The sequence below is a fragment of the Carassius auratus genome, chromosome 10 (assembly GCF_003368295.1).
Source record: "Carassius auratus strain Wakin chromosome 10, ASM336829v1, whole genome shotgun sequence".
Taxonomy (NCBI): domain Eukaryota; kingdom Metazoa; phylum Chordata; class Actinopteri; order Cypriniformes; family Cyprinidae; genus Carassius; species Carassius auratus.
This window is the reverse complement of record NC_039252.1, coordinates 16,158,019-16,183,479: the sequence shown is the minus strand read 5'-3', so window position 1 is coordinate 16,183,479 and position 25,461 is coordinate 16,158,019. Positions and strand designations below refer to the sequence as shown.

The following is a 25,461-nucleotide window of genomic DNA, read 5'->3' as shown; positions in this document are numbered from 1 at the left end:
TTTCATCTGAGAATCATATGTGTATGTTTTGTTTTTCACCTTCATAAGGAACTGTATGATTGGCTTTTGATAACACATAATCAGGACTTCATTCATTTTAATCAAAGCTTCTGCTCTATAAGGGATTTGGGCTGCCCATACTGAGGTTATATTAGATTGACCAATGTCTTAATTTGAGGTGTTTAGAGTGGACACAGCTTCTCCAGATGAGCTAATGTTTCCAATCTGCCACTGGTCACCAGAATGACCGTTGTTTGGACTTAGATGGACACCTAATACTGTACAAAGAACCTAGAATCCAATAACAAAAAACCCACTCATAAACAACCTAATGACTCCCCGGAAAACCTAACTGTCTCTAAATAAAGGCAACACTGACAAACTGACTAATTTGTCTGTCTTTATAAGGCAATTCTGAGACAGAAGCAATCAGGGTCTAGTCTGTGAATGATTACTGCTCTCATCTCATGAGGGCTAGGGTTAATGACTTTAGAGGAGGACATAATGTAAACCCAACAATGCTTGTCCTCACAGCGAGTTAAATTATCACTCCAAACTCAAAAAGACATGAAAGATAGAGCTCCTAGTTATTAATAAGAAAATGTATTTGGTTTGTATGATCAGGAAATTATGAGATCAGCTGGGGTTAACAATTTTCATCAGATAGAGATAAGCTTTTCTCCTATAACGATTATTTAAAATATTGAGAGTAGACTGCAGTGATGTATGGTGAGATAAAATTCAGATGTGAATAATAATGAGATGTTGCATCTGCTTCCTTGATTTTGCTTTGATAGAAGCTCCAGTTAGACAGCAGCTGACATCTGCCATCAATGTCTCTCAGAATCTTCAAACATAATATTCTTTGATAGCTGCTTTTGCCTCATCTATAATCCACATTTCCCTTTATAAAAGAAAAACACTTGTGTTTCGTCATTTTCTCACTAACTGAGATTCATAAGTCATTCTAATTAAGATTTTAATGAGTCTCAATTAGACTGATGAAAACAATCGTTTTAAAATAATGAGTCTGTATCATCACAATCCCGAATGCACAGACATCGCAATAATTAGTAAGTACTTAAGGGAGATCATGCTAATAATATGACTCTTTTTTTTTTTTCTTTGGAGAAGTACCAGATTGTTTTTAACCATTTAAATCACTGCATTTACTGTAAATAAAAACACTACTTATTATAAAATCCATTTATTCATGTCATACATTTATTAAAGAGAGAGAAATTATAATATACTGGGATAGTTTTGTGCCAATAACACATAAGATCAAAGACTTCTGAAAAACTTCTGAAATCTATTAAAAACAGGTCTAGTTGCTTGGCTGGCAGTATGCTAATATGTTCCTGGTGTGTAAAAGATAATATAGAATCGTAATGGCTGGTTGTCCCAGCACTATAGAGAATGAGTTGGCACAAGACCAGAGGAGCACAAAAGACTATGGCTGGCCATTATGAGAGAAAATAGCCTATTTTGATGGGTTTCATTCATAATCCCTTCCTCTTTTTCTTTTTTTTTTTTCTTTTTTTTGCTGTGGTCGGCATAAATATTTGACCGTTTCTTCAATTTTAGAAAGGCAGTGAACTGGACAAAGTCATTTTGAATTTCACTCAGGCTTACAGGAGCAATATACTCTGAGTCAGAGGCCTAATTCTTTACACACGGATATTGACCAACTCTGAGACACTGAGAGACTGGGGTCTGGAGTAGGTCATACGATTTATATGTTCATGTATGTGAGAAACAGAAAAAAATCTTTGCCTTTTTGAGGAGCTGAATATAAGAAATGAAAGATGCTGAGGCAGAAGGTATTCTTTCCTTTCATCTAAGGCCTGAACTGATGCCATCAGCACATATGGACACCTGCAGCTTTCTTGGCCAGCATCAGCATCACTAGTTCTGCGATATTTTGAGAAACCTCAAAACTCTATATCAAGTATGAATTCTGAAAATATTGAAATGTTACCCCTGAAGGCGCAGGGACATAAAAAATATAAAATAAGGGAAATAGGTTGCACAGGACATTCTTTTTCTTTTCAGTACCTACAGGATTTGTATCGGGGGTTGTGCTGCTGCCCAACTTACCTTGTGTTTAAAATCAAATACCCAATCATTAGGAACCTAGTAATTAAACCTGGACAAATTAAGCAGATTCGGGGGCGAGACTCAGGATTTATAGGACATCAGCTTGCCCTCTTATAGTAATGACCCTGATGGGATTAATCCCAGCTCTGCTATAATTATGTCACAGATTTATCTTCAGTCATGCCTCTGTTCTTTTATTAGCAGCAAATTGTCTCCAACTATCATCAGTATTGGGAAGAGATATCCTCTTAGTAGTTTTTTAAAAAAAGAAATAGACTGAGAGGAAAAACTGAGTGTACACAAACTCTATTTGAAAGTTTTCAATGATATCCTTCTAACTGTAAGAAACTGCCAGTTGCTTCACTGAAATCAAATGATGCCGTAAAATGTGTTTGTATGGGAAATAACTGATTTGCTCTCAACCTGGATTGCTTCATTCTGTTGCCTTTATTTGATATTTTCAATAACGAAATCCAGAATATTTGTTTAAAAACAAAAAGAAGGACAACTAGAATTAAAAAGAAATTGGAACCATAAATAACAAAACACAAAAAGAGTAGTCAATAAGGACATCTTGAATTTTTTTGAGGATGCAAGTCATTTATTTATAAAATTGTATTATGTCACTGCTCTATATTGTAATTTCATCACAAGGTTATCTGGGCTGCATAACAGTCATTCAAAATATACAAACAGTTGATGAAGTTTAGAATTGCACATATTTGTACAGTCAAATCTCCACAAACAAAGGTCTAGATTCAAACATTACCCCCCCAACCCCCCCCCCCCCCCCCCGAAAAAAGTATTGGCACCATATACAAGGTTATACAAGATAAAAAAAAAAGAGCAAAATTCAAGCAGTCCTCCAGGTAGTGCATGTAATATTTGTGCATATACATTCACACTAATGCACTTAAAGATTTTAAAATAATGTGACGGAAGCTGATCATTTACCTATTTCATTAAATGCATTAAGCATTATAAGGTAAGTTATTGTATATTTTTGCTTACATTTTCCCAGATTTTAATTAGGCCTTCTGGACTGTTTGATGCAATAATTTAATGCATTGAGGAAAGCAAGGAGTGTTACATATATCCTGCACTTTCCTACATTATTTGTAATTGTTATTTATGTATTAGTATTATTTTTGGAAACTGATAAATGTATTTACAGCTACCACTGTTTTCTTTCCATAGCATCTAATACAAAATAATACTTAAAGTGATGAAATTGTTTAATTACCCCTTGTTTTCTTTGCTTTATAGATGCAGTTTCCAACTGAAATATGAATTTCTGGCAAAGGATTTTATTTTCAAAATAGCCAATAGGCTTCCATTTACATCACAGTTTTGAAACATGAGTTGTTACCTTCTATTGCTTGCAATGAGATCTGAAATACCTGGAGAACGCTATCCATTAGCATTCCCATTCAACTCAATTGCTGTTCCCAGAGAGGTTGGAGATGCATTCCCATTACATTTTTTTTTAAGACAAAAAAAACAAAAAAAAAAAAACCACACCCATGATTGCAAGATGGGTTACTGAAATTCCATATTCATTCTCCCAAAACTTAAAGTTATTAAGTGTATTTCTGCTGAAAGTTTATTTTGTGATGTTTTAAGAGTTTGCTTGTCTTAAAGCTAACATACATGGACTTAAGAGCCACAAACTCCAGTTTCGTTGTCATAGCGTTTCATCAAACAGTTCAGAGAGATGAGGTCAGCAGGTTCCGATTAAACGGCAACGTTTGCTAACCTGGGATCGGAGTCCTGTTCATATCTGTAATGATACACCTCCATTTGATCCCGGCAGGCCTCTCTAATGTTATTGAGCCACCTCTTGATGCCTCTTCTGTTCAAATATAACACCATGAGGAACACAACTCCAATGAGGGCCAGCACAATGCCGAGAAGCACATAAGACCGGGCATCCAAGTTTTGGCACTCCATATCCCTCTTTTCTAGATCCTTTACGAATGTATTCTTCTTCTTTTCTGGTTGCGCGCATTTCAGGCTAGTTACGTCTGCACATTGGGAGCTGTTCTTCAGCCAATCATAAAACTCCTTCACTTTGTCACATTTACAGTCGAACGGGTTGTGTGATAAGTAAATTTTTATTCCCTCGAATTCGTTTAGTTTTGCTAAACTGTGCTTATCCAATGTCGCAATTGAATTATTCGTGAGTATTAAAGTGGTTAAATTGAGGTTGCCAAGCCAAGAAAGAGGAATAACCTTCAAACAATTTCCAGACAGGTCCAATTTCTGGAGATTACACAAACTGTCCGTGGACGGAGCGACTTGCCACGCGCCCAAAGTCATTAAGTTGTTACTGAGGTTAAGATGACGTAGCCGTTCCAAGCCATTAAAAGCTTCAGAGCACACAACCCTTAAACGGTTGTGACTTAAATCTAAGGAAACAAGTCGTGGGAGTCCACAAAACGCACAACTTTGGATCACCTGGATGTTGTTGTCCTGCAGTGACAGCGCGCGCAAGTCCATGTCGGTCCCATTGGCTGAAAACGCTCTCTCGGTTAAAACCGAGATGTTATATCTGTATAAAGTTAGTTTATGGGTGCTTCTGGGCACTTTGAGAGGTAGCATAATCTCTTCACAGCTCACCAACCCGTCATAACGCATGAAGTTATCGTGACATTTATGAGCTTCAGCGGACAAAACAAACAAACACATCAGCCCCGCGCTAAAATGATATCGCTTTACAGTGTGAGATAAAACACGAAGTGGTTTTCTGTTCATTTCCATTTTAATCTGAAGCGAATGTTATTCCAAAGGTTTAATTGCAGCATATGTTCTCTTCATAGTTCGCATTCACTTCGCTTCGGGAATCCGCTTGAGCCATCAAGGAAAGCAGTCCGTGTGGCCAGAGAGTGAGCGTTCAGTCCGACAGCATTTTCTCTCTCTGCAGCTCCCCTGACGACGCCTTCACTACAAATGCGATCTAGTGCTGTCTAGCAGCATCCCTGAGGTGAGCAAAAACCTCGCCCACTTTGCTCAGCGAGAGAGAGATACAAAGAGCCATGTTGTTTTGCAGTTAGGACAGTGGACACTGAATGAACCTCATTCCAGAACAGTGTTGAAAGCATTTTAGAAACTTTAATCGGGGAGACGTAGCCTACATGATATGTGGGAGAATAAAAAATGCTGCCTGCAAATCTGTTTAACAGGGATGTAATTCTGCTGTCTCAAAATTTTACTCATAAAAGTCAAACTAGGCTACCTAAATATTTGGGAGAAATATCCAAATCTAATTGTAGTCTAAGGCCTATACTGTATAAAAGTTTGTAATGAAATGTGTAACTAATATTGTTGCCTGATATTAATAAACTTCTATACCAATATGTGTTTAAAGTCATTACATCAAACATAACTTACAGAAATAAAGAAAAAAATAATCTCATCAAGTTTTGTAAATTGTACTTAATTTGTGTACCGGGAAACATACAAGTATCTTCTGTTGCTTACGAAGGGCAGAACTAAATAAAAAAAAAATATTTTTCAACAAAATAAGACAAATTTGGCCATCTTCATCGTGTTCTTAATGCATCTTGTTTCCTTCTGGAGCATCAGGGAATGTTTGAATCTTTTTAAATAGTTGTGTTTGAGTCCCTCAAATGTCCTCAGTGTGATAAGGTGCATCTCAAAATCATAAAGTCACTGCTTGAAAGGGTTCAAATATGCAAAGATGCTGGAAAACTGAAGAATCTGCAGGACCTTAAAGATTTTTCTGAAGAACGCTGCTCAGTTTAACTGTTCAGAACAAACAAGGGACTCATGCACAACCATCAAAAAACAGAAAGACAGTCGAGGATCATCAGGTAACAGAACACAGTACTAAGAACCAAGGGTTCCCAAACTTTTGAGTGGGGTTATTTTAATAATTTCAGCATTTTTTTTGTCTTGTAGACTAAATGTTAATATATTTTATGTACAATATCTTACTCAGGACAGTACTAAATAAAATATAACATGCATTTAGTATGATCTCTCTTATTGTTTGAAAATTACTCATATTTTCACAGATTCTGCAAAGGTGCCCAAACTTTCGATCCCACTGTGTATATGTGTGTGTGTGTGTGTGTGTGTATATATATATATATATATATATATAGATATATATATATATAGATATAGATATATATATATATATATATATATATATATATATATATAGATATAGATATATATATATAGATATAGATATAGATATATAATTATTTATTTAGATATATAATTATTTATTTAGATATGACAGTGTAGTGAGTGACAGGAAATTATGTGGGGGAGAGGCGGTGGGATTGGGAAAGGTCCACAAGCTGGGGATTTGAACTCGGTACGCCCACAGCGCAAAAAAGCTATAAGTCAGTGCACTGCAGAAATTGTTTTTAGGCATTTTAAATAGTAACTCAAGGCAGTAACAAGCAATATATTGTATTTGTGTGCTCATATATTCAGCTATTCTTTTTAATAGTTAACTTTTAACTTTACCCCATTCATTCATAGTTACTCGCAACAAACTCACAGCTCGCTTTAGGGGGTCTGTTAAAACTCAGTGAGCCCTGGGGAGGCGAGAGAGACAGACTCTCGCTGTAACTTTACCTGCTGGTGTTGCTTTTGTTAATGTTATATTTTGTAATATTGGTGTTTTATTTTTGTACTACACATTTTTGTTTTTCATCCAATATTTTGAGGAGGCACTGCCTCCCTGCCTCCTCAGAGGAAACACCTCTGGTAGAAGTATAGTATACCTGGTTATTGGACTGCTATTTTCAGTGTACTGATATGTGACACATCAATTCTAATTCAACTCTAGACACTATTAGGGATGTATAGAATAAGACCACAGGAACATGGAATGGATGGGTCGGGATAGGACACAATTAAAAGCACTGCTGACTTTGAGCAAACTCTACCCACAGGACTTACATAACAAGAATTCTTTCACCTAGAAAGAGGATTCAGACAACATAACAAACTGAAAAATTAATGAAAGTACAAAACAAAAAAACAAGCTTCATTGCTTTTATAGCCTCTTGTCTGTCCATTGTACTGTAAGTGCACAGCCAACAGCAATGCTGTTGGAGAATCAAAAGTGATTTTTTTTTATGCTTAATATTTACTGTGACCAATCTTAAAGACCATTTACTTGCACATGGATGGATTAACCTTGCTCACATTATCACAGAGTTTCATAATGTAGGTCTAATTGGAAAAAAATTGTTATTCCACTATGAAATATTAACAGAGAAGCACAATATCAATTCTTTTGAAACTTTGTGTGTTCAAAAGACAATTCTGTATGTATGCTCTGTGATGCCATTTTTGATTTGCTGTGTCTGTTCACAGTGTTTCCCCTGCAATCCAATCTATATTGTGAATGCTAGCTGTCTACAGGGTCTAATGTTACTCCATCCTATCTGTCTGTGGGGTACAATCTGTTGGTAGGTAAAACCTTTTTTAACCCATTGCGATTTTTGCTGTCTATCCTAAAACTGGTCCCTGAACCGTATTTTTGGAGAACAATTTCAGCTCCTGTCGGTTATTGTTTAATAGTGGAGAGGAAATCTCCAGGCACCGTGTTGGCTATGACATGATAAAATAATTTCAGACAAACAAATAAAGACAGGTAATAAACTCCAAAAACGCTCAGGTGCAAAGAGACATAAAATGAGGATTCATTTTGGTGGCAAAGTTGAAGCTTCTGGCTCCTGCAGCAGGATGGTGCTCACAGGATAGGTCCCTTTTCTACCAAAGGTTACTCGAGTTCAAATGAGAGCACTCAGCATTCAGTCATTTTCTCCAGTCAAGTGGAGCATGTAGCTTTTAACGCTTGGAGATAATTCAATTTTGCGGGATTTCATTACAGTAAGCCATCCTCCACCCTTTAGCCACATGAAATGTATTACTGATTACTTTACTTTAAAATCTAACCTTCTGCTTTCAATCTTCAATCCTCTTTGTCTACATCAACACTAGACTGCGAAGCAGCAGCGTAATCATCAAAAATGCATGCATTAGAAGGGCTATAGCCTAAGTGATAGCTGTTATCGAGTGATGCGCCATGATTATTTTATTCAGTGGGTACCTGACAAAGTGGCCTAATTGTACTTGTCAGCCTATAGTAAGCCGGTTTGAGGTGTGCAACAGATATTAGCTATCATGTTCCAAATGGGCAACTTGGCCAGCTATATTACTTTATCCTTGTGGCTGCCCATCTGGAGTAACACAGTTGGCAAAGCGTCACAGTGTCTGTCACTCATGTAACAGTTTCTTAGATGGAAGAACCTGTTACACACCCCGAAAATTTTTTATTATACCTGTATATTATATTAATAAAAATTGCATTTACATTTTTATATTCATCTCTCTCTAACCCATACATTCTAGTATCTATTGTAATATATTTTAAAAAGTAATTTATTCCTGGGGTGAAAAAGCTGTATTTTCAACAGCCATTACTGCAGTCTTCAGTATCACATGACTTTAGAAATCATTTTAATATGCTGATTTTATGCTCAAAACTATTTCTAATTATTATAAATATACCCCATATTTGGGGTCTAGTCTTTATAAAAGAATATATTTAGAAAATAACCGATTTGTCCTCATGTTCTCAACAGGGGGACGCATAGACGAGTCACTATCGAAATGGATGCTTAGAAAAGGCGTGCCATGCTTTTTTTTTTCTTCTTTTGATCAATGGTCGTTTACATGCTTAGCGCATATCACCACCTAATTGATGGTGGGGCAATAATCTTTATTTTTTTCCCCGTTTAATCTTTAATCCTTGAGAACTTTGATGATGTGATGGCAGCCACAGGACAATGGCGCCAGTGCGCTCACCGCACACTAGCTACAGGTGGAGAGAAGAGAGAGTTATAGAGCCAGTTATGTGGTTGGGGATTATTAGGAGGCCATGACTGACAAAGGCCATGCAATTTACTTTTTGAGCATTTGAAATGCACATTAGATTTGTGTAATTGTTTGTGTGAGCTTCCACCACATGTGCATTGTTTTTAAAGAGCATTAGTTCTGCGTCACTCAGCCGTGCATTTGTTCTATGCCCGTCATTTTAAAGTGTGTGTTTTGGCAGCTTGTGACTAGCTTTCTGCTTGCTTGATCTGTAGTAACAGTGTGCTCTGTTTTGGTGAGCCCCTCTGATAGCTCATTTTCCATTATGCTCACTTCAGATCAACCTGATCTCTCCATTAAACCTGACCACACATTTCCGCAGTTCCCAACATCCACCCCAGAGTGACTCATTTAATTGTCAGATAAGAGCACTTAACCAAACCAGTGCATTATCAAACTTCACTCATGCAACACATTAAAAGAATCAAAACCAGACTGCTGAATTATTCATTTGTTTACAGCAACACAATCTTGTGGCAGTTTGTAATTATGTTTTGGGGAATTGGTGACTAATCTTATTCATATGTTTTCGTACAATCTTCTTATGGTTATCTTTAACAGTAGGGCTTCATGCTTAATTTTTTTTCTAAATTTTCATACAAATCGCACTAATGCATGCAACATTGCCACCTCATGAAATCTTAGAGTTAATTTATGTGTGAGATTATGATCATTTTAATTTAAAAATGAAACCACCCAGATAAATTAATAAGAGTTTGAGGAAAAATAATGTCACAGTTCAAAATGACCTTTAAAATAGGTTTAATTTAAATATAATAAAATTATTTTCCTTATATCTTTATAACTTTATATCTCACAACTTTTCTCTCACAATTAAATTGCTAGATATAAAATCACAAGATATAAACACAGAATTATGATATAATCTGGCAATACTGAAAAGAAAAGTCTGAATTGTGAGATAAAAAGTAGTATTTACCAGTTTCTGTGGTGGAAATGGGTTTCCATAACATGCGATTCAATATTAGACTCAATATTTTCTTGCCAGGTTGCATACAAAAATATGTACTTTTTATTAATTTGTTAGTCTTTTAAGAGTCGTACACTCTTAAAAATAAAGGTTCTTTATTGGCATCAATGGTCCCACAAAGAACCTTTACCATTCATGGAACTTTTTCATTTCACCAAAAGTTTCTGGAAAAAGGTTCTTTAGATTATAAAAATATTCTTCACACTAAGAAAAAAAAAGGTAATTTTAAGAACAGTTCACTGAAAGGATATTTAGGGAACCAAAGCTGGTGAAAACCCCCCTTTTGAACCCTTTATTTTTAAGATTGTAAGATTCACCCTGCACTTTGCAGTACTAAGATATTCACTTAGAAGTATATCTCTTAACATCACTTTCAGAGACTTGTAAAGCACTGCATTGTAATTGCAAAGCCTGCAGGTTTTGTTACCAATGTGTGGTGTGGGTGTCCAATTGCAAACATCAGTTTTCCTCCAGTGAGGAAAGTGTCCTTTGTTTTTGATCCGTGACCCACACAAAAGGGTTGGTGGGTGGATGGTGGAGCCTGGAGGAGGTGATTATGGTTGGAATGCTCTTCTGCTTGCTCTGATAAGCATTAACAGAGGCTTTTATTTCTCATTAACTCAAGGTGCTTCCTCTCGGCTGGCGGAGAATGAGGAAATCACACGGGGACATCTGCGAGGACCTGTGAGACACCAAGCACCTGCACTCAACCAGAACGTCTGCTATCAGGCCGTGTCTACACTGCATGATTACCACAACACAGATAAGAAACCTTGTGATTATAATATTACAGCTGTCACATTGACCCGCAGGCTTGATGTAAACAAGGGTGTCATCCCCTAGTGAATGTAGATGTGAGCATCTGACATACTGTCAGCAGAATTTAAAATGATATGTACATACTCATCACTTTGTGGTCTCACACATCAAATGCCTAGGTACTTCAAACTAGGACCCTTGTCAACAGACATCCAAGCTTGACATGTTCATTCAGACCCATGATATATAAGCTTATAAATCTGCTCACTATTAAACGTACATGTATTGTGAACTTATGTAAATGTAGTAAAACAAGCAGCTTTGCACATACAACGTTTCAGTGTAGGCCTACTTATTATGTAAAAGTGCTTTTGATGGGTGAATACCCTTCCTTTAACTGCTTATTGCTGAATTTCTCCTCTGGCTGAATTAAACCAGGCACAGTGAGCAATGAGAACCCTTACCAAGTCAAGCATGCACTATTCAGACAAATAAAACCACAGAGATTTAGGACATAAAGTAACATATCTGTGTGGATTCTGTGTGTTTCTTAAAGCAAGAGCAGAAACTAGTCATAAGGGTCAACTGGATTTATGCATCATCTGAATAACCTTTCCATTGATGTATAGGACAATATTTGGCCAAGATACAACTATGTGAAGAATCTGGTATCTCAAAAATAAAGTTGTATGTATTTACAGTAGGAAATGGACTAACTATCTTTATGGAACATGATCTTTACTTAATATCCTATTTTTTGGCATAATAGAAAAATAGATAATTTTGACCCATACAATGTATTATTGTTGGCTGTTGTTACAAATACACCCTGGTTTTGTGGTCCAGGGTCACATATTTCATTTATACCAGAATCACATACCATAAAATATTATTAATATATCAGAATTAAATTTATCCTGTCAGCTGTTTAAACATTTTCACTTCACTTTAAGATCTGTCACCTTGCTAAAAGAGATGTACTGTATGCAGTGAAACTCCTTTCCCTTTTCATGAGCTAGATTTTGACAGGTTTTTCTGAGGATATAGATAAGCCTGGTAAGTTTCCAGCTTACTTGTAAGACTTGTCACGAATCTGTCAACCAGTTTCTAGAAATGTCTCTGGAGGCTTGAAAAGTTTACATGCAGAAAGTATCAGCAGTGAAAGTGACCTACAGAAGCGATGTGTCAGTGGAGATTAAAGCTCATGTGTTTACAATGCGCTCCCATTGGCTTCACATCAAGGGCCCACTTATGTCCCAAAAGGCAAGGATTTGTGCGTAAATGCTTTTCATTCTGTCCCTCCCATTGCTTGAGTCCTTCAGAGCTGCCTCTAAGCAAAGGGTAAGGAGTTGAAGGACTCGGCCACACACACTATTCTGGCACACACGCATGGCTGTACCTTCAGCAGGAGGTTTTTCATTCATCACGCACCACCACGTAAACTTAAATCGGCTGTCTGTGTGAAAAACGGCTCTGCCCTGACAAAGCACCAACGCAGGTACACGTTCCTCATCAATCAAAAGGCAACAAGGTCATTTATATCTCACGCTCAACGGTGATCATGTGTCCTTTTGCTTCACCCTCAAGGTCGTTGAATCTTATACATCAAGCGTACCTATTAACTGAAGTGAGAATTAGACACACAATCTTCTTGTCTTTTGCATATGGATTTTTTTTTAATGTAAAATCAATCATCACACCGATCAATCTCATCATTCATAGTGTCATGTATCTCCCTTCCCCAAGACGGACTAAAAACCTCCTAATCACTTTCCAAGTCATAAAAATTCAAAAGGATTCCTTCTCTGTTCCTCTTCTCCACCCGTCTACAGCAAGACGAAGGCCCATGAGGCTGTAATCAAGCCGGGTCTTTGAAGCATGGCCCCGGGGCCAGCAGAACACTGCAGGAGTGCAGAGAGACACACTACTTAAACACTACTCCTGAGCCATGTGAATTAATAATGGAGGTGGATTCCATCTTTGCTTGGTCACTCTGGATGCATTATACCAGCCTATTGGCTGGAGAGTAACAGATACTTATAAAACGGTGTCACCTGTCAAAGAGGCATTAATTAGTCATCCACAGTTGTAACGGAGCAAGCCGCATCCAGACGGGCAGCATGGCTCGCTATCATCTAGTTGCGTGTTCCAACATGGCCATCTTATAATGGATCTCATTCAACCTCTGACATAAATGGCTTCTAAATTCACATCGACACCTATGACAACAGCGTACATTGCCCTGATGCTTCTCACTCAGCTGATGGACAAGATAGAAAAGCAGCAGAACTGTTGTGGATTTACTTCCCTATACAAACTTTTTCATTTATAAGTGGTTTTAACAAGCTAAATTTATATTTAAACAAACTAGATTTCTGGAATCACCATGGCACACCTCTTGTAAATGTGTGTGTGTGTCTATGTGTGTGTATGTGTATATATATATAATTTGCATCAAAGGCCTAATATGAGTAAATGAGTTCAAAAATATAGTTAAAACTTTCAGTCTCATTTTGTTTTTACAAAATATGAAGTTTTTTTTTTAAGTGTTTCATCACACTTGTAAAAACAACAAAAGCAGTCAAATGTCAAAGTAATAGTTTGCAAAGGAGTGCATAAATAAAGCAGAAATCTTTGACATTTTTGCATTTTCTTCCATCACAGAATTGAGCAAATAGTTGTATGGGTCAGGGATTATTATGATATGATATATGTCTAGAGCTAGAGCAAAACAATCACTATTGTTGCAACCAATATCCTAAATTAGTAAGAAAGTACTAAATTTCATTCCGCAAATATTATATATAATAATAAGTAATTGCACCATCCCAGTGACAATTTTTCCGGCAACCCTACACCAAGGGTTAACTCATGAAATTGGCAGGTAAACTCATGTAATACGTATATAGTACTTCACCAAATTTAATCCCCCATAAACTGCCCAAAAAGGTGTAAAATACAAAAACAACAGCAGTTCATTTATTTATAAATGTATAATTTTTTTTGTCAATTTACTATTTTTCTAAAGGCTGACTGTAGATGCATCCCAAATCATGTACTTATGCACTATTCTATAATATTTTGTAAGACAAATGGTAGTGTTCACTTCACACTGAAAATTCCAAAAAGGAAAAAGTGCACTTTAAATACCCGGATAATGCACTTTAATAAAAAAAAAAAAAAAAAATTGAGTGTGGAATGTTTCACAATTCATGTACTTATCTCTCCGCAGCTTTAGTAACATTGCGAAGGGGATGGGGCTATTAAACTCTGATTATTAATGACAAAATAACCTTATAGAATTCATACACTACATGGTTGAGTGCATAGTGCATAAGTACAAAGTGTATTAGTGCATAGTGTATAGTGCCTCATTTGGGACACGGTTTGTGTTTGCATTAATGCAAGTACTACTGAGAGAAACAGCAGATTATTTTTTATCATTTAATCCTGAAAACCGGTTAGGAAAAATGCTAAAAATATTGTGTTCCTCTCTTTTATTTCCCTGGATGCTGAAATCAACAGTGGAGCTCACTTATCACAGCTGGGAGTGACCTTGGTGGGACTGATGTGTGGCCTGGGCAGCATCTGTGCACAAATTCAATTATTTATGGTGTGGCTGTGTAGAACTCAAGCGTTTGCTCAGAGAAGAATGTCCTCGTCCATCACATAGAGCTTCAGGGACTATAGCTGAATAAAAATACATCTGTTCAACAGAAAACAGATTAAGACAAGATATCTTATTTACACCAACTGTGCACAGGAAGTGATTATGTAATCAAACTATATTGATCTCTTGAAGACAAATAACTGAAATATATAATGAAATTGGCCATATTGCTTAAAACAATGGACACTTTTCACAGACTGTTATGACACTTTTTAATGGTTATTATATTAACATCATTTAATCAAGTAAAAAAAAAGTGTTTTAATTTTTAATACACTTAATGTAAGTTTAATAAATGATACTTTGTATTTTATCAGCTTGCCATTAAATTATTGAAAACTTTAATACTGCATGAGTGTTTGTAATACAATGGTTGACAGCGTTGCGGCAATTTTGACAATTTCTTGATATTTTTACCTCTTTTGTGAAGTCATAAGAATGCTGTGCTACTTTTCTTTCTTTTGCTACTGAAGCAAAATTATATTTTATTAATTTACCCAACTATGACGACTTCTGCCTTTGAGAACCCTAAATAAAGGTAAAATGTCCATTATCGCTGAGAGAGAGAGAGCGAGAGAGAAAGAGAACTTTATGTTGCCCATGTTTCTGTTAGATCTCTTTCCCGTTGACTGCACATGGTATTCCGAGGATTTGCTTTGTCCTTCCTCAACTTCCAATTTTAGAAAACTGCAGCTGAAATTACATCACCTTTCAAATAAACTTGACTCAGTTTCCCCTCTCTAATTCTCTCTCTCATTCTTTTCTGCTGACCTGGTCTCTTGCCCAGGGAGTTGGTTAAAATAGCTCAATGTACTATATAGAGATGGAGAGCACTGCATTTAATCTGGACATATAAATATGAGCAGTGTCTCATTGTTTGATAGATAGATAGATAGATAGATAGATAGATAGATAGATAGATAGATAGATAGATAGATAGACAGATAGACAGATAGATAGATAGATAGATAGATAGATAGATAGATAGATAGATAGACAGATAGATACATCAAGCTTATTAAGCTTATCTCTTCTCAAGCTAGCACCCTCCCATTATGCTGGTAAAAATGTAGCTTGTTTAAAGTTTAATGGCCCTGAGACCCTTCAATTAGTGAGTTTGGCTCATAATTTAAAATAATGACTCTTGTGAGGAGAGTAATGAAGACTTTATTATGCACATGGAGAGGAGATTAAAACTGCTTTATCAGCCATTATGTGTCGCTGAGCTAAAAAAAAAAAAAAGATGAAAACGAACAACATTTAGCACCTCTTCATGTCATGATATCCTATAACTGCTTTTAAAATATTTATTATTGACATGTATTTGTTACTAAAAATGTAAAAAGTAATATTTTGAAATATTATAACAGTTGAAAAGAACTGGTTTATTTTAAAATGCAGTTTATTCCAATGATGGCAAAGCTGAATTTTCAGCATCATTACTCCAGTCTGTAGTGTCAAACGATCCTTCAGAAATCATTCTAATATGGTCACTTGCTGCTCAATTATTAATAATATTAATAATAGTTCTTATTATCAATGTTGAAATCTATTTTTGGCAGCTTAACTTTTTCTGGAAATCATGATACTTTTTTATGGATCTTTGCTAAATAGAAAGTTGAAAAATAAATATTTTGTGACAATATACACCTTTTGATCAGTTTAATGCAAATACAATTATTTATTCATTTATTTTTCAGTCTTAACTTTTAAATGGTATTGTATCATGGTTTACACAAAAATATTAAGCATCAACTGTATTCAGCATTTAATCAGATAATAAAAATAAATATTTCTTGAGCAGATTGATTATTCTTGATTATTCCTAATTATCCCATTCTTTTTACCAAAAGTGTATACACACGCATATATTCGATATCATTGCTATGTAATCTAATTCCTCTCTGTCTGCTCGTACATCAGCAAATATTAATCTTTCTTCCTCTCAGTTGCAGGGATGGATGTCAACAGATATGTCAATGCTTCCAATGACCAAGGCACTGCAGGTCCGGATAAAGAAACCTCAGCCGATGCATTATGGTCATGGTTATTGATTGCAATATATACAGCCTGTCATTCGATAGCTGTTAAGTCAGCATAAATGGACACTTGCTTAAAGTAACAGTTCACCCCAAAATAAGATTTGTTATCATGCATTTCATATATGATTTATTTTTTCTACAGCAGAACACAAAAGATGGAACATGGTACATTCCTTTCCAATATAATAACAGTGAATGGGAACTAAGACTTTCAAACTCCGAAATGACAAAAAAAAAAAGCACTATAAGAATGTCATGCAGCTTTGTAACAACATGAAGGTAAGTAAATGATGACAGAATTTCGGATATACTCTATACATGATTCATCAGGGTTCTGTTAGCTATTTGCAAGCATCATAATAGTTTGGTCCTGTTTAATCAAGTCAGTTCTCCTATGAAATATATGTTGGGATGGCGATAGCTCTTTGACTGCCTCTCTCACTCTCGCTGCCTGCCTGTCATGACCTTGGCTTTGATTGACAGCCGAGAGTTGTGCTTGGTGGGACAGCTCACTCATCTCCCCAGTAGCTCTGCCGACAGTTTGAGACACTGACATCAGCAAAACCCACACTCTTACACACATAAATCTGACAACGCACAGCTCTCACACAGCTCCACTATCAGTCAGAATGAGAGGTTCCTCTCAGCCAATGAGATCGACTCTTTCATGAGTCTGTATATCATAAAACCTGCATGCAGACAGTTCACATAATCAGGTCTGGTTACCTGATGGAATTACGTGGTGGAAACCAGCTGTGGAAAATTGGCCAAACGGCTCTGCAGGCTGTGATGTGCTCATGAACACGAATGCAGGCCAGACACACAGCAGGAAGTGCCAATGATCTGATAGATGGCTTTTCATTATTAACCGAAGCATAAGAAGCATTTATGGCCGTACAGTGGCCCCAAAAAGTATTTCAACACTTAAGCGCTCTTAAAATGTTTGAAATTGTAATGCATTAGTCAACAAAATATCAAACCAAGAGGTTTTTTCAAAGAATTTAAAGTATACTTTTTAACCAAAATAGTTCATAAACAGATAATGAAAATTTTAATTACACACACACACACACACACACACACACACACACACACACACACACACACATATATATATATATATATATATATATATATATATATATATATATATATATATATATATATATATACACACACACACACACATAATACAAAATTCAGAAAAAAAAAATTCTGTTTATCTGGACACTGTGGTTGTTAAACTAAATAGTATACATGCTTGATTGCTTCATGCATTTTTACTGATCAGATAGCTATCCGATAAATAAAAGACTAAGTGGAAATGCCCTCTGAGGCATCTGAGACTGAAAGCAATCCAATAGCTACGTGCAGGATTCGGGTCCATTTAACACATTACCATGTTAAAAATTGTTGGGGAAAATTCCTCATAAAATCTATACAGAAAAAAAAGAAGTAAATAATAAAACAAACAAAATAAAAGTACTATTTAAAAGTCACTGGGGCAATTTCCTCCCAACAATCAGCACTGAAAAGTTAATTATTATTACATTTATCAGTGCAAAAAAAGTTTAGAAAGTGAGTTTTAGTTTTTGAGTTTTCATTTATTCCCACTTGGCTTTATATTTTGCCATCTAATTCATACATTTTTAAGTGTGGCTTAGCTGTCCAGATATGATTGGGGCTGCTGTAGATGCTCTTTTGCTGTTTAATTCATCTACGTTTTGACTTGCGCAGTAAGCATCGCATGCTGGGACACACTGTGCCCTGCTCAGCTGGGCTTTAATCCATGTAGACAGTGTCAGGATAAATACAAATGCCTGAGGAGATGGATAAACCCACCTGATATAAAGTCAGGTGGGCATTTCTGCCCCTGCACTGCAATCAAAAGAGTGAGAGATGCATGAGTTAATCTGCTCAGGTCAGCCATATACCCTGTAATGCCACATGCTATGTATACATTTAGACAAGACGTGACACACATGACAAATTAGTGTATCTTCACAGAATGGGAACACAGGCCTTTTCTTTATCTCAGGACCTTTTACATCACCTTGACATTTTTTACTTAAGCCCCCAAAACATAGCTAAATAACCCTAGCATTAAGTAATTGTCTGCAAAAATAGCAATTTTAAATATTACATTTATAGCAAATAATTAATTATAGTTCATATTGTGGTTATGCTTTCTCAAGTTATTGTCTGTATAAATTGCATTTTAAAATATTAAATTAATAGATCCGGTAAAATCGTACTGTTGTCACTGACAAATAAACTTGATTTACAAATATATATATATATATATATATATATATATATATATATATATATATATATATATATATATATATATATATATATATATCTTTCCACACGAATCACAGCAGTATTTGATTATTTGTATTTGCTGTATTGATAAGCCACTTCAAATAAACCCTTAAAGTTTATGATTAATCTCTCAAGGTATTAAATGTTAATCTCATTCCATAAAAATATCATGAACATGCCCTTAAGCATAAAAAGTTATTTCTTACATGGAGGTCACATATCCAGCCATGCTGATTATCTGCCTGTTGTGAGCCTGTACAGCCCTGAATGTCAACATGAGGACACGCGCACACACACAAACACAAACAAACGCACACGTAGTGCCTGCTCTCCTGAGATATATAATCACATTATCCCCTGACTGTTAAACAGATTTACCGACACAAGAACCTTGACTAGAGGCTCAAATCAAACACTAGAATAAACAGCATATCCAAAAACCTCAAACAGGCCAGTGGTTGCAAGAGTGATAAAACTGCTAAATCCGCTGGCTTGGATTCCCCTTTAACAGTTGTCGTTCTTTTTGAAGAAGTACAGAGAAGTTGGTTTGATTTCATGCGGGCACAGATATCATCCCATGGGCTACACTCTAGTATTGTGAGAGTCCATTAACAACATAAAATGTCAAAGGTGTCAATGGCTTTTACTGGATTATTGAACCAGCATACAGAGATGAGTGAAAGTGGGAGAAGATGTATCTGTTAGTCTAATATCTCATTCACAATCATTGTTCTTAAGATATACAGCCATTTTGTTTTGTTAGTGTGTGTTTGGTTTACTTGTAATACATCTGACTCAAAGGGATCCTACTGCATAGGCCGACAGCTTTATATTGAACTAAATGCGTTTTAAGAGGTTCTCCTGCTGTTGTTTATGTACTGAAGCACATTAAATATGCAAGAGTGCAGGATTCTACTTTTTCTTTTTAATGCTTCTTGAGGGATAGTATGATGCAGTGGTACAGTATGAATTACAAGTAGCCTTTAATAATGCCAAAAAACAGGCTAAAGTGGAATATGTAGTACAAACATAACCTAAAAGGGATGCATTAAGACTGTTTGTGCCATGCACTATTTCTCATATGCATGGTTGTATTCTCATTGTTGTTGAAGTCCGCCATCTAGAGGTATCAAAGGTACTGAAATCAGGCTTACTATTATTGTTGCTCACACTTATTTAAGGGATTTGAACAACCTCTAAATCCAAGTGCATGTTTAAATTTACCCTGCATCATTTGTGCTACAGATAATAAAGACAGATTAATAAATTATTTTTACTGGCCACACCAATGTTTTCACTGGGTTCAACACTATCTTAATTAATTTAATTGTATATTTTAATTTATAGTCTTTCTTTTGTAAATTGTATTAGTTATTTAATATTTATTTTTATATAATTTAAAAATATATTATATAAATTATAATTATATAAAAAATATGTATTATGTATAGTTTTTATTTTCTTATTAAATATCAAATTTTCTTTTTAAGTAAGCAATAATAGCTGAGCCCACTACAACATCACATGGCTAATTCATGACTTTTAATACTATTGCACATACAGTACATCTATAAAACAGGCGTTGAATTTATAACGTTTGATTAAATTACAATTCAGCTTTTAGCTGTTATTTCACAGCATTCCTTGCAGACAACACTCCATTTTCTGCAGTTCCTGTAGTTCTTCACAGTGAGGGCCACAGTGGAGAGAGAGGAGCTTATGGGCCCTGGGAATCACGGAGAGAGCTGCCTCACAGTCTCCGCTGTCAAAGGAAAAAGTGATGCTGGGGTGAGTTGAACTGTTTTTGATAATAAACTAAGTATAAGAGGTCTCATCAGTTAGAGTTTGATATATTGAGCTCTTACCCATTAAAATGCAGTTGTGCTAGTTTAAAAAGCTGCTGTCCCAGCTCAATGCTGTCCTCTCCGAATTGAGCCTGAATGGCAACAATGCTACGCTTTAGATTGGATGCAGCCAGTTTCCATTCACCTGTTAGAGAAATAAAAATAATCTTACTATACCTTTTCCTTGCATGGATTTAGATGTTACTTATTACATTATACAAAATCAATGTAGCATTGCTATACAAACTTTATGTAGTTTACATAGTCATAGATGCTATTTTTTTCTGATAGTGTGACATATCAGGCTGTTATTCTGACCTTTGGTGGCATACACACGAGCTGTTGCATCTGCTAGCTCTCCTTGGAGAGGGTGAGTCTCTGTTAGGATGCTATTTGTCTGAGAAGCATCTGATATTAGGATTTTGAGGGCCTCGTCTGCAAAACATAGAAACTTTTTGTATATTCATGGATATTTAGTACATACACAAAACAGAAAGTGATTAATAATGAGGAGGTACCAAATCTGTCTCGCTCAATGAGACGAAAGGCTTCATCCAGGAGACACTGTAATCCCTTCAGTTTGTTTTGCACATCAGCACTGGTGATCTGATGACCACACATCGGCCCAGAGCACATGTACTTATCCATAAGGGACTGAAACGTACAGCATAAATCAAGATACACACAATGAACCAACTAAATAATCATTTGAGCTTTTCTGCAAATGTTTACCCAAAGAGGCTTTCCACATTTTAAACACTTCAGCCCTGGTGCTGCGTTTTCTTTTGCATTCTGGCTTCCTTCTGTTAGGTCTCTCCGACAGGCTTGACAGTTACAGTGGAAATAGTACTGCTCCAGCAGGAGGTGCTGACGCTCCTTCACCTCCATTCTGCTACAGTGAGGACCTGTGTAGAATGACATAAAAAAAAAAAAAAAATCTTAAAATTATTATTATTATATATATATATATATATATATATATATATATATATATATATATATATATATATATATATATATATATATATATATATTTCAAATGTTCCGAGACGAGTCCCCAACCAAACAAAAACAGAAATTTTCCAAGATCACATAATACCATAACAGTGCAGAATCTCCTGTCCTGGAATAAGATCTTTTGAAGCACGTACAGTGACTGTCACACCACTTTGAGAGGTCTTGGGATGGTCAGTGTGACCTTCAGAACATCCAAACTGACTGAGCACGTCAGTTTGACAGCCTGTGGTGAAAGAGATGCTTGTGTTCGGACTGCAGGAGTGGTTAAGCAGGCTGAGAACAGGAAAAATTGCTGTGGCAATGCGGATTTCACTACTGGACTGAACAGCCATGCCACTTTCTTCTGTAAGAATTGAGGGAAAAAATTATCAACAATCATTAAAATTCCAAGGTGAAATGTATTAAATTTGCAGTTTGTGTTTAAGCGTGAGAGCTCCGTCGAACCTTGGACCATAACAGCAGTGACTGCTTGAGCATTACATCTGAGCTGCATCAGGTGTCTCAGAGCCGTGGCTCCCAGCATGCTCATCTCAGGCTGCCATGTTCCACTTTCTCCTTCATCCTTACAAGATGCCCACAAGTCTGGTGGGGGTCCATGTTGCAGTCTCATATAAAGCACCGCCATGGAGACTGCCAGTAAAAAGCGTGAGCAGGGTGAGTGACGTGACACATGTGGTAAAAGGCTGTAGATGCCTGTGTACGAGTTGCCATGATAGCAGTCTGTGTGGTCTGAACTTTCTCTACAGGGATCTCCAAGATTCAACTTGACTGGCAAATCACTTTTATAAGAACTACATGTCACATGGTCTTCTTGTAAAGTGCTTTTTTTCACCCTTTTAACCTGGTTTTGTCCAGCTTTCAGGGCCACTCTTAGTGCAAGATGACCTAAAACCCCAATGGCCAGCAGATCTGCTCCAATTGGGCACTCCCACTGGTGCCAGCACTCCCAAGCATCTTTTTGACAGCTCTCTCCACAATATCGAACGTAACTACAATTTGGACAGGGCACAAAGCTCAGTGATTGGCTCAGGCAGTGGTGACAGTGTCGCTCTTCAGTTTTAAATGTCTTTTCTGCCTTATTGATAATTGTATTGAGTTTGTTTCCTGGTATAAGCACGCAGCAGAAAGCCTCGTCCTCCAGAACGACCTCACCAGCTGGTTTATTTTCTGTGGTTAATATGTGGCGACCTTTCTCTGGGCTGAAGTAAACAGACACACCAGGTGAAATACAAGTGTTAGTGTTTCTGCTTTTCTGCCATGGTGATGTTGGATGATTTGTGGTAGGCTGGTTGGATTTTTCTATTTTTGTAAGCTGGTTCAGGCATGCGGTCTGTCTAGCTCTCAGTTTATCTTGCAGGTGGCTTGGGTAACCAGCCTCCAGAGAGCGCCGGATGTCCTCAAGACATTCCTGGAAAAAAGGAAATAATCACTTAAACTCATATAGATTAGTCAGGTCAGGTGTGCATTAAACAAAGATGCATAAGACACTCTTACTCTGTAGAGGCCTTGGTAAAAGAGGGCAGCAGAACGGTTAGCATAGCACAACGATAGCTCTTCTGTATTCTTGTCAGCATGGCAAACACCCTGAAACATCAAACAGAGAGAGGGGGAATATATTATGCTCACAGGAACACCATTTGAAACCCCAACCACTATTAGTGTAACACAAACACTGAGCTCAAACCAGCAGACAAGTTGAACCACAGTGATGAACTTTATTCACAATATGTCATTGTGCCTCAATTCAACAGATTCCAAAAAAATGGTTTGCATCGCCATCGACTGAACATAAGTCTATATTCAGATTTCAGAATGATTACTATGACATTTATTAAAGGCATACATATTTTTAGGTCGGTGTGCTGATCTGTTTACCAAAGCAATAAAAATCAATGTAAATCACTCACAATTTTAATTACCTGATTTTTTTAAAAACAAATAATAGTTTACATGCTTAGGGCATTTAGAATGAACAGGCAGATTTCCGATACAAAATCCCAATTAGTTTTTTTACATAATAGCGAATTATAAAATAGCTATAATTTTCAATTGCAAAAAATAATTCTTCAAAAAATATATATTAATATTGACATTGCGCTTGATAGTACTTAGAAACGAACAGGTTTAAGAAAACTTGCCAAGTGAATCGCAAAAAGACTGTTAACAAACAGGTTTCCTATATTCTCAGTCTCTCACTGCTCCCGCTACATGTTATTGGTCAGACAAGCACATAACCCCGCCCCAAACTCACGTCATTGGTTAAGAGACTGGCGCTATGCTTTCTTGACTACATGCAGAAATAGACCAATGGCGCAGGTGGAAACTTTTTGTGGAAATGAACACGCAGTTAAGCATGTTAAGCAGCAATAAGAGAAAACCACGCCAAAATAAGACGACAAAAGGTAAACTCTGTACACACATTACCTTTCTTAAGCATTATTGAACGAAGCACGTGTTAAGATCGCGTTCTTACCCTGGAATAATACAGAGCTGCAGTTGTATAATCCTTGACTTTGAAGCTGAGGTTACCCTGCTGTCTAAATTCGGATGCCCTCTCAGGAGACTTTTTTACAGAGTACTTCTCAGAGGTTCTGGATAAAGTGTTGAGATCTTCTGGGCTGAAATATGGACAAATGACAAAACTTCAGAAACGTAAAGCTAATATTTAAGCATTTTTGTCGACACTCTAACTGAATAACTAACGTTACAGTAACTAGTGCAGCCACAACGAAAAAACTTTGTTTACTGTTAATCACTTTATCTAACATAATTCAAGTTAATTTATAAACCGCTTCACACCGACCATATTAATGACAGCCCTTCGTTGAATATGGCATCTATATCTGTCAGAAGGCAGAAGCGCTCAGTTTCTTCAGTTTTCAGTTCCGTCCATTTCTGCTCGACATGTCGAACCCACTCTGGACAGGGCAGATCCATTCAAAAATCCTGTCAATAATCTGTACCCTACAAATAAAAAGCACGAAACTGTTCAAACACTTTGGATTTCGCTGCGGCAGAGTGACTTCCTGTTGAAACTTTTATCAATCTTCAAAATACATGTCCTCTACTCGCACTTAACCCGAACTTTTAACCTTTTTGTCTTAATTTAGATGTATTTTCAGCAATAATAATAATAATGTAACGTTAAAGTTAGATTATTTTAATGTATCAATAATAATTTATTTATTAGATTATTTAAATTCAACACTTTGTTGAGGCCCTTTCCAGACACCCTTCTTGAAAGCAATTTTATGTTAGATGTTTTAAATTCCGTGTGAATTACATTTGTGATGAAATTATTTTTTAGATTAAATGGTTACTTAAAAAATGTACATTAATATTTTTAGATTTAAAAATAAAATTTTATATATATATATATATATATATATATATATATATATATGATTCCTTTATTTCATTATATATGTTAAAAAAAAGAATTGTAGGCACATATTTTAATATTTTAAGAATTCTGCACGTAGCTGCTATTGGATTGCTGCTATGCTACGGATTGAGGGTACATTCATGTTCCAAGTAGGTGGCGATATTGTTCCACGTTGCAATCCTCCTTTAAAAAAATTAAAATAAAGAAAATGAACCACTAGAAAAGTGCACCGTCTCTGTGTCCCAGCTGTCTCCGTGCATTTTTTCCATTAATATCTCTTCTTTTGGTCAATCCCTCTCTAGAGACTTACTGTATCTCCAGTGGGAAATAGGGATCGTTTAGAGAGTTAGTTCTGTCAACAGATAAAACAATTCTGATTAGGTCTAATGTAGATGCTC

At 36.3% G+C, this 25,461-nt stretch overlaps 2 protein-coding genes across 2 annotated transcripts; both read right to left on the bottom strand.

The window, feature by feature from the left end:
- Nucleotides 1–3,252: 3,252 nt before the first annotated feature.
- LOC113110070 (trophoblast glycoprotein-like) lies at nucleotides 3,253–5,242 on the bottom strand. The gene has a single exon (XM_026274074.1). It carries the CDS (start codon nucleotides 4,858–4,860, stop codon nucleotides 3,835–3,837), a length of 1,026 nt encoding a protein of 341 aa, XP_026129859.1. The 5' UTR covers nucleotides 4,861–5,242; the 3' UTR covers nucleotides 3,253–3,834.
- A 15,095-nt stretch (nucleotides 5,243–20,337) lies between these two features.
- LOC113110069 (SET and MYND domain-containing protein 4-like) lies at nucleotides 20,338–24,808 on the bottom strand. The gene is made up of 10 exons (XM_026274073.1): nucleotides 24,482–24,808; nucleotides 24,152–24,296; nucleotides 23,173–23,262; nucleotides 22,123–23,086; nucleotides 21,761–22,021; nucleotides 21,394–21,566; nucleotides 21,180–21,315; nucleotides 20,980–21,096; nucleotides 20,683–20,806; nucleotides 20,338–20,579 (listed from the first exon to the last, which is right to left on the bottom strand). Exons 1-10 carry the CDS (start codon nucleotides 24,613–24,615, stop codon nucleotides 20,450–20,452), a joined length of 2,274 nt encoding a protein of 757 aa, XP_026129858.1. The 5' UTR covers nucleotides 24,616–24,808; the 3' UTR covers nucleotides 20,338–20,449.
- Nucleotides 24,809–25,461: the final 653 nt, after the last annotated feature.

What these genes read in the sequence shown, in the direction of transcription:
- LOC113110070 (XM_026274074.1), bottom strand. Translation starts at nt 4,860, where the DNA reads ATGGAAATGAACAGAAAACCACTTCGTGTTTTATCTCACACTGTAAAG.
- LOC113110069 (XM_026274073.1), bottom strand. Translation starts at nt 24,615, where the DNA reads ATGGATCTGCCCTGTCCAGAGTGGGTTCGACATGTCGAGCAGAAATGG. An exon ending in AATGTGGAAAGCCTCTTTGG is followed by an intron (nt 21,316 to 21,393) that starts GTAAACATTTGC and finishes TGTACGTTTCAG; the next exon opens with TCCCTTATGGATAAGTACAT. An exon ending in TCGTGTGTATGCCACCAAAG is followed by an intron (nt 20,807 to 20,979) that starts GTCAGAATAACA and finishes TTTCTCTAACAG; the next exon opens with GTGAATGGAAACTGGCTGCA.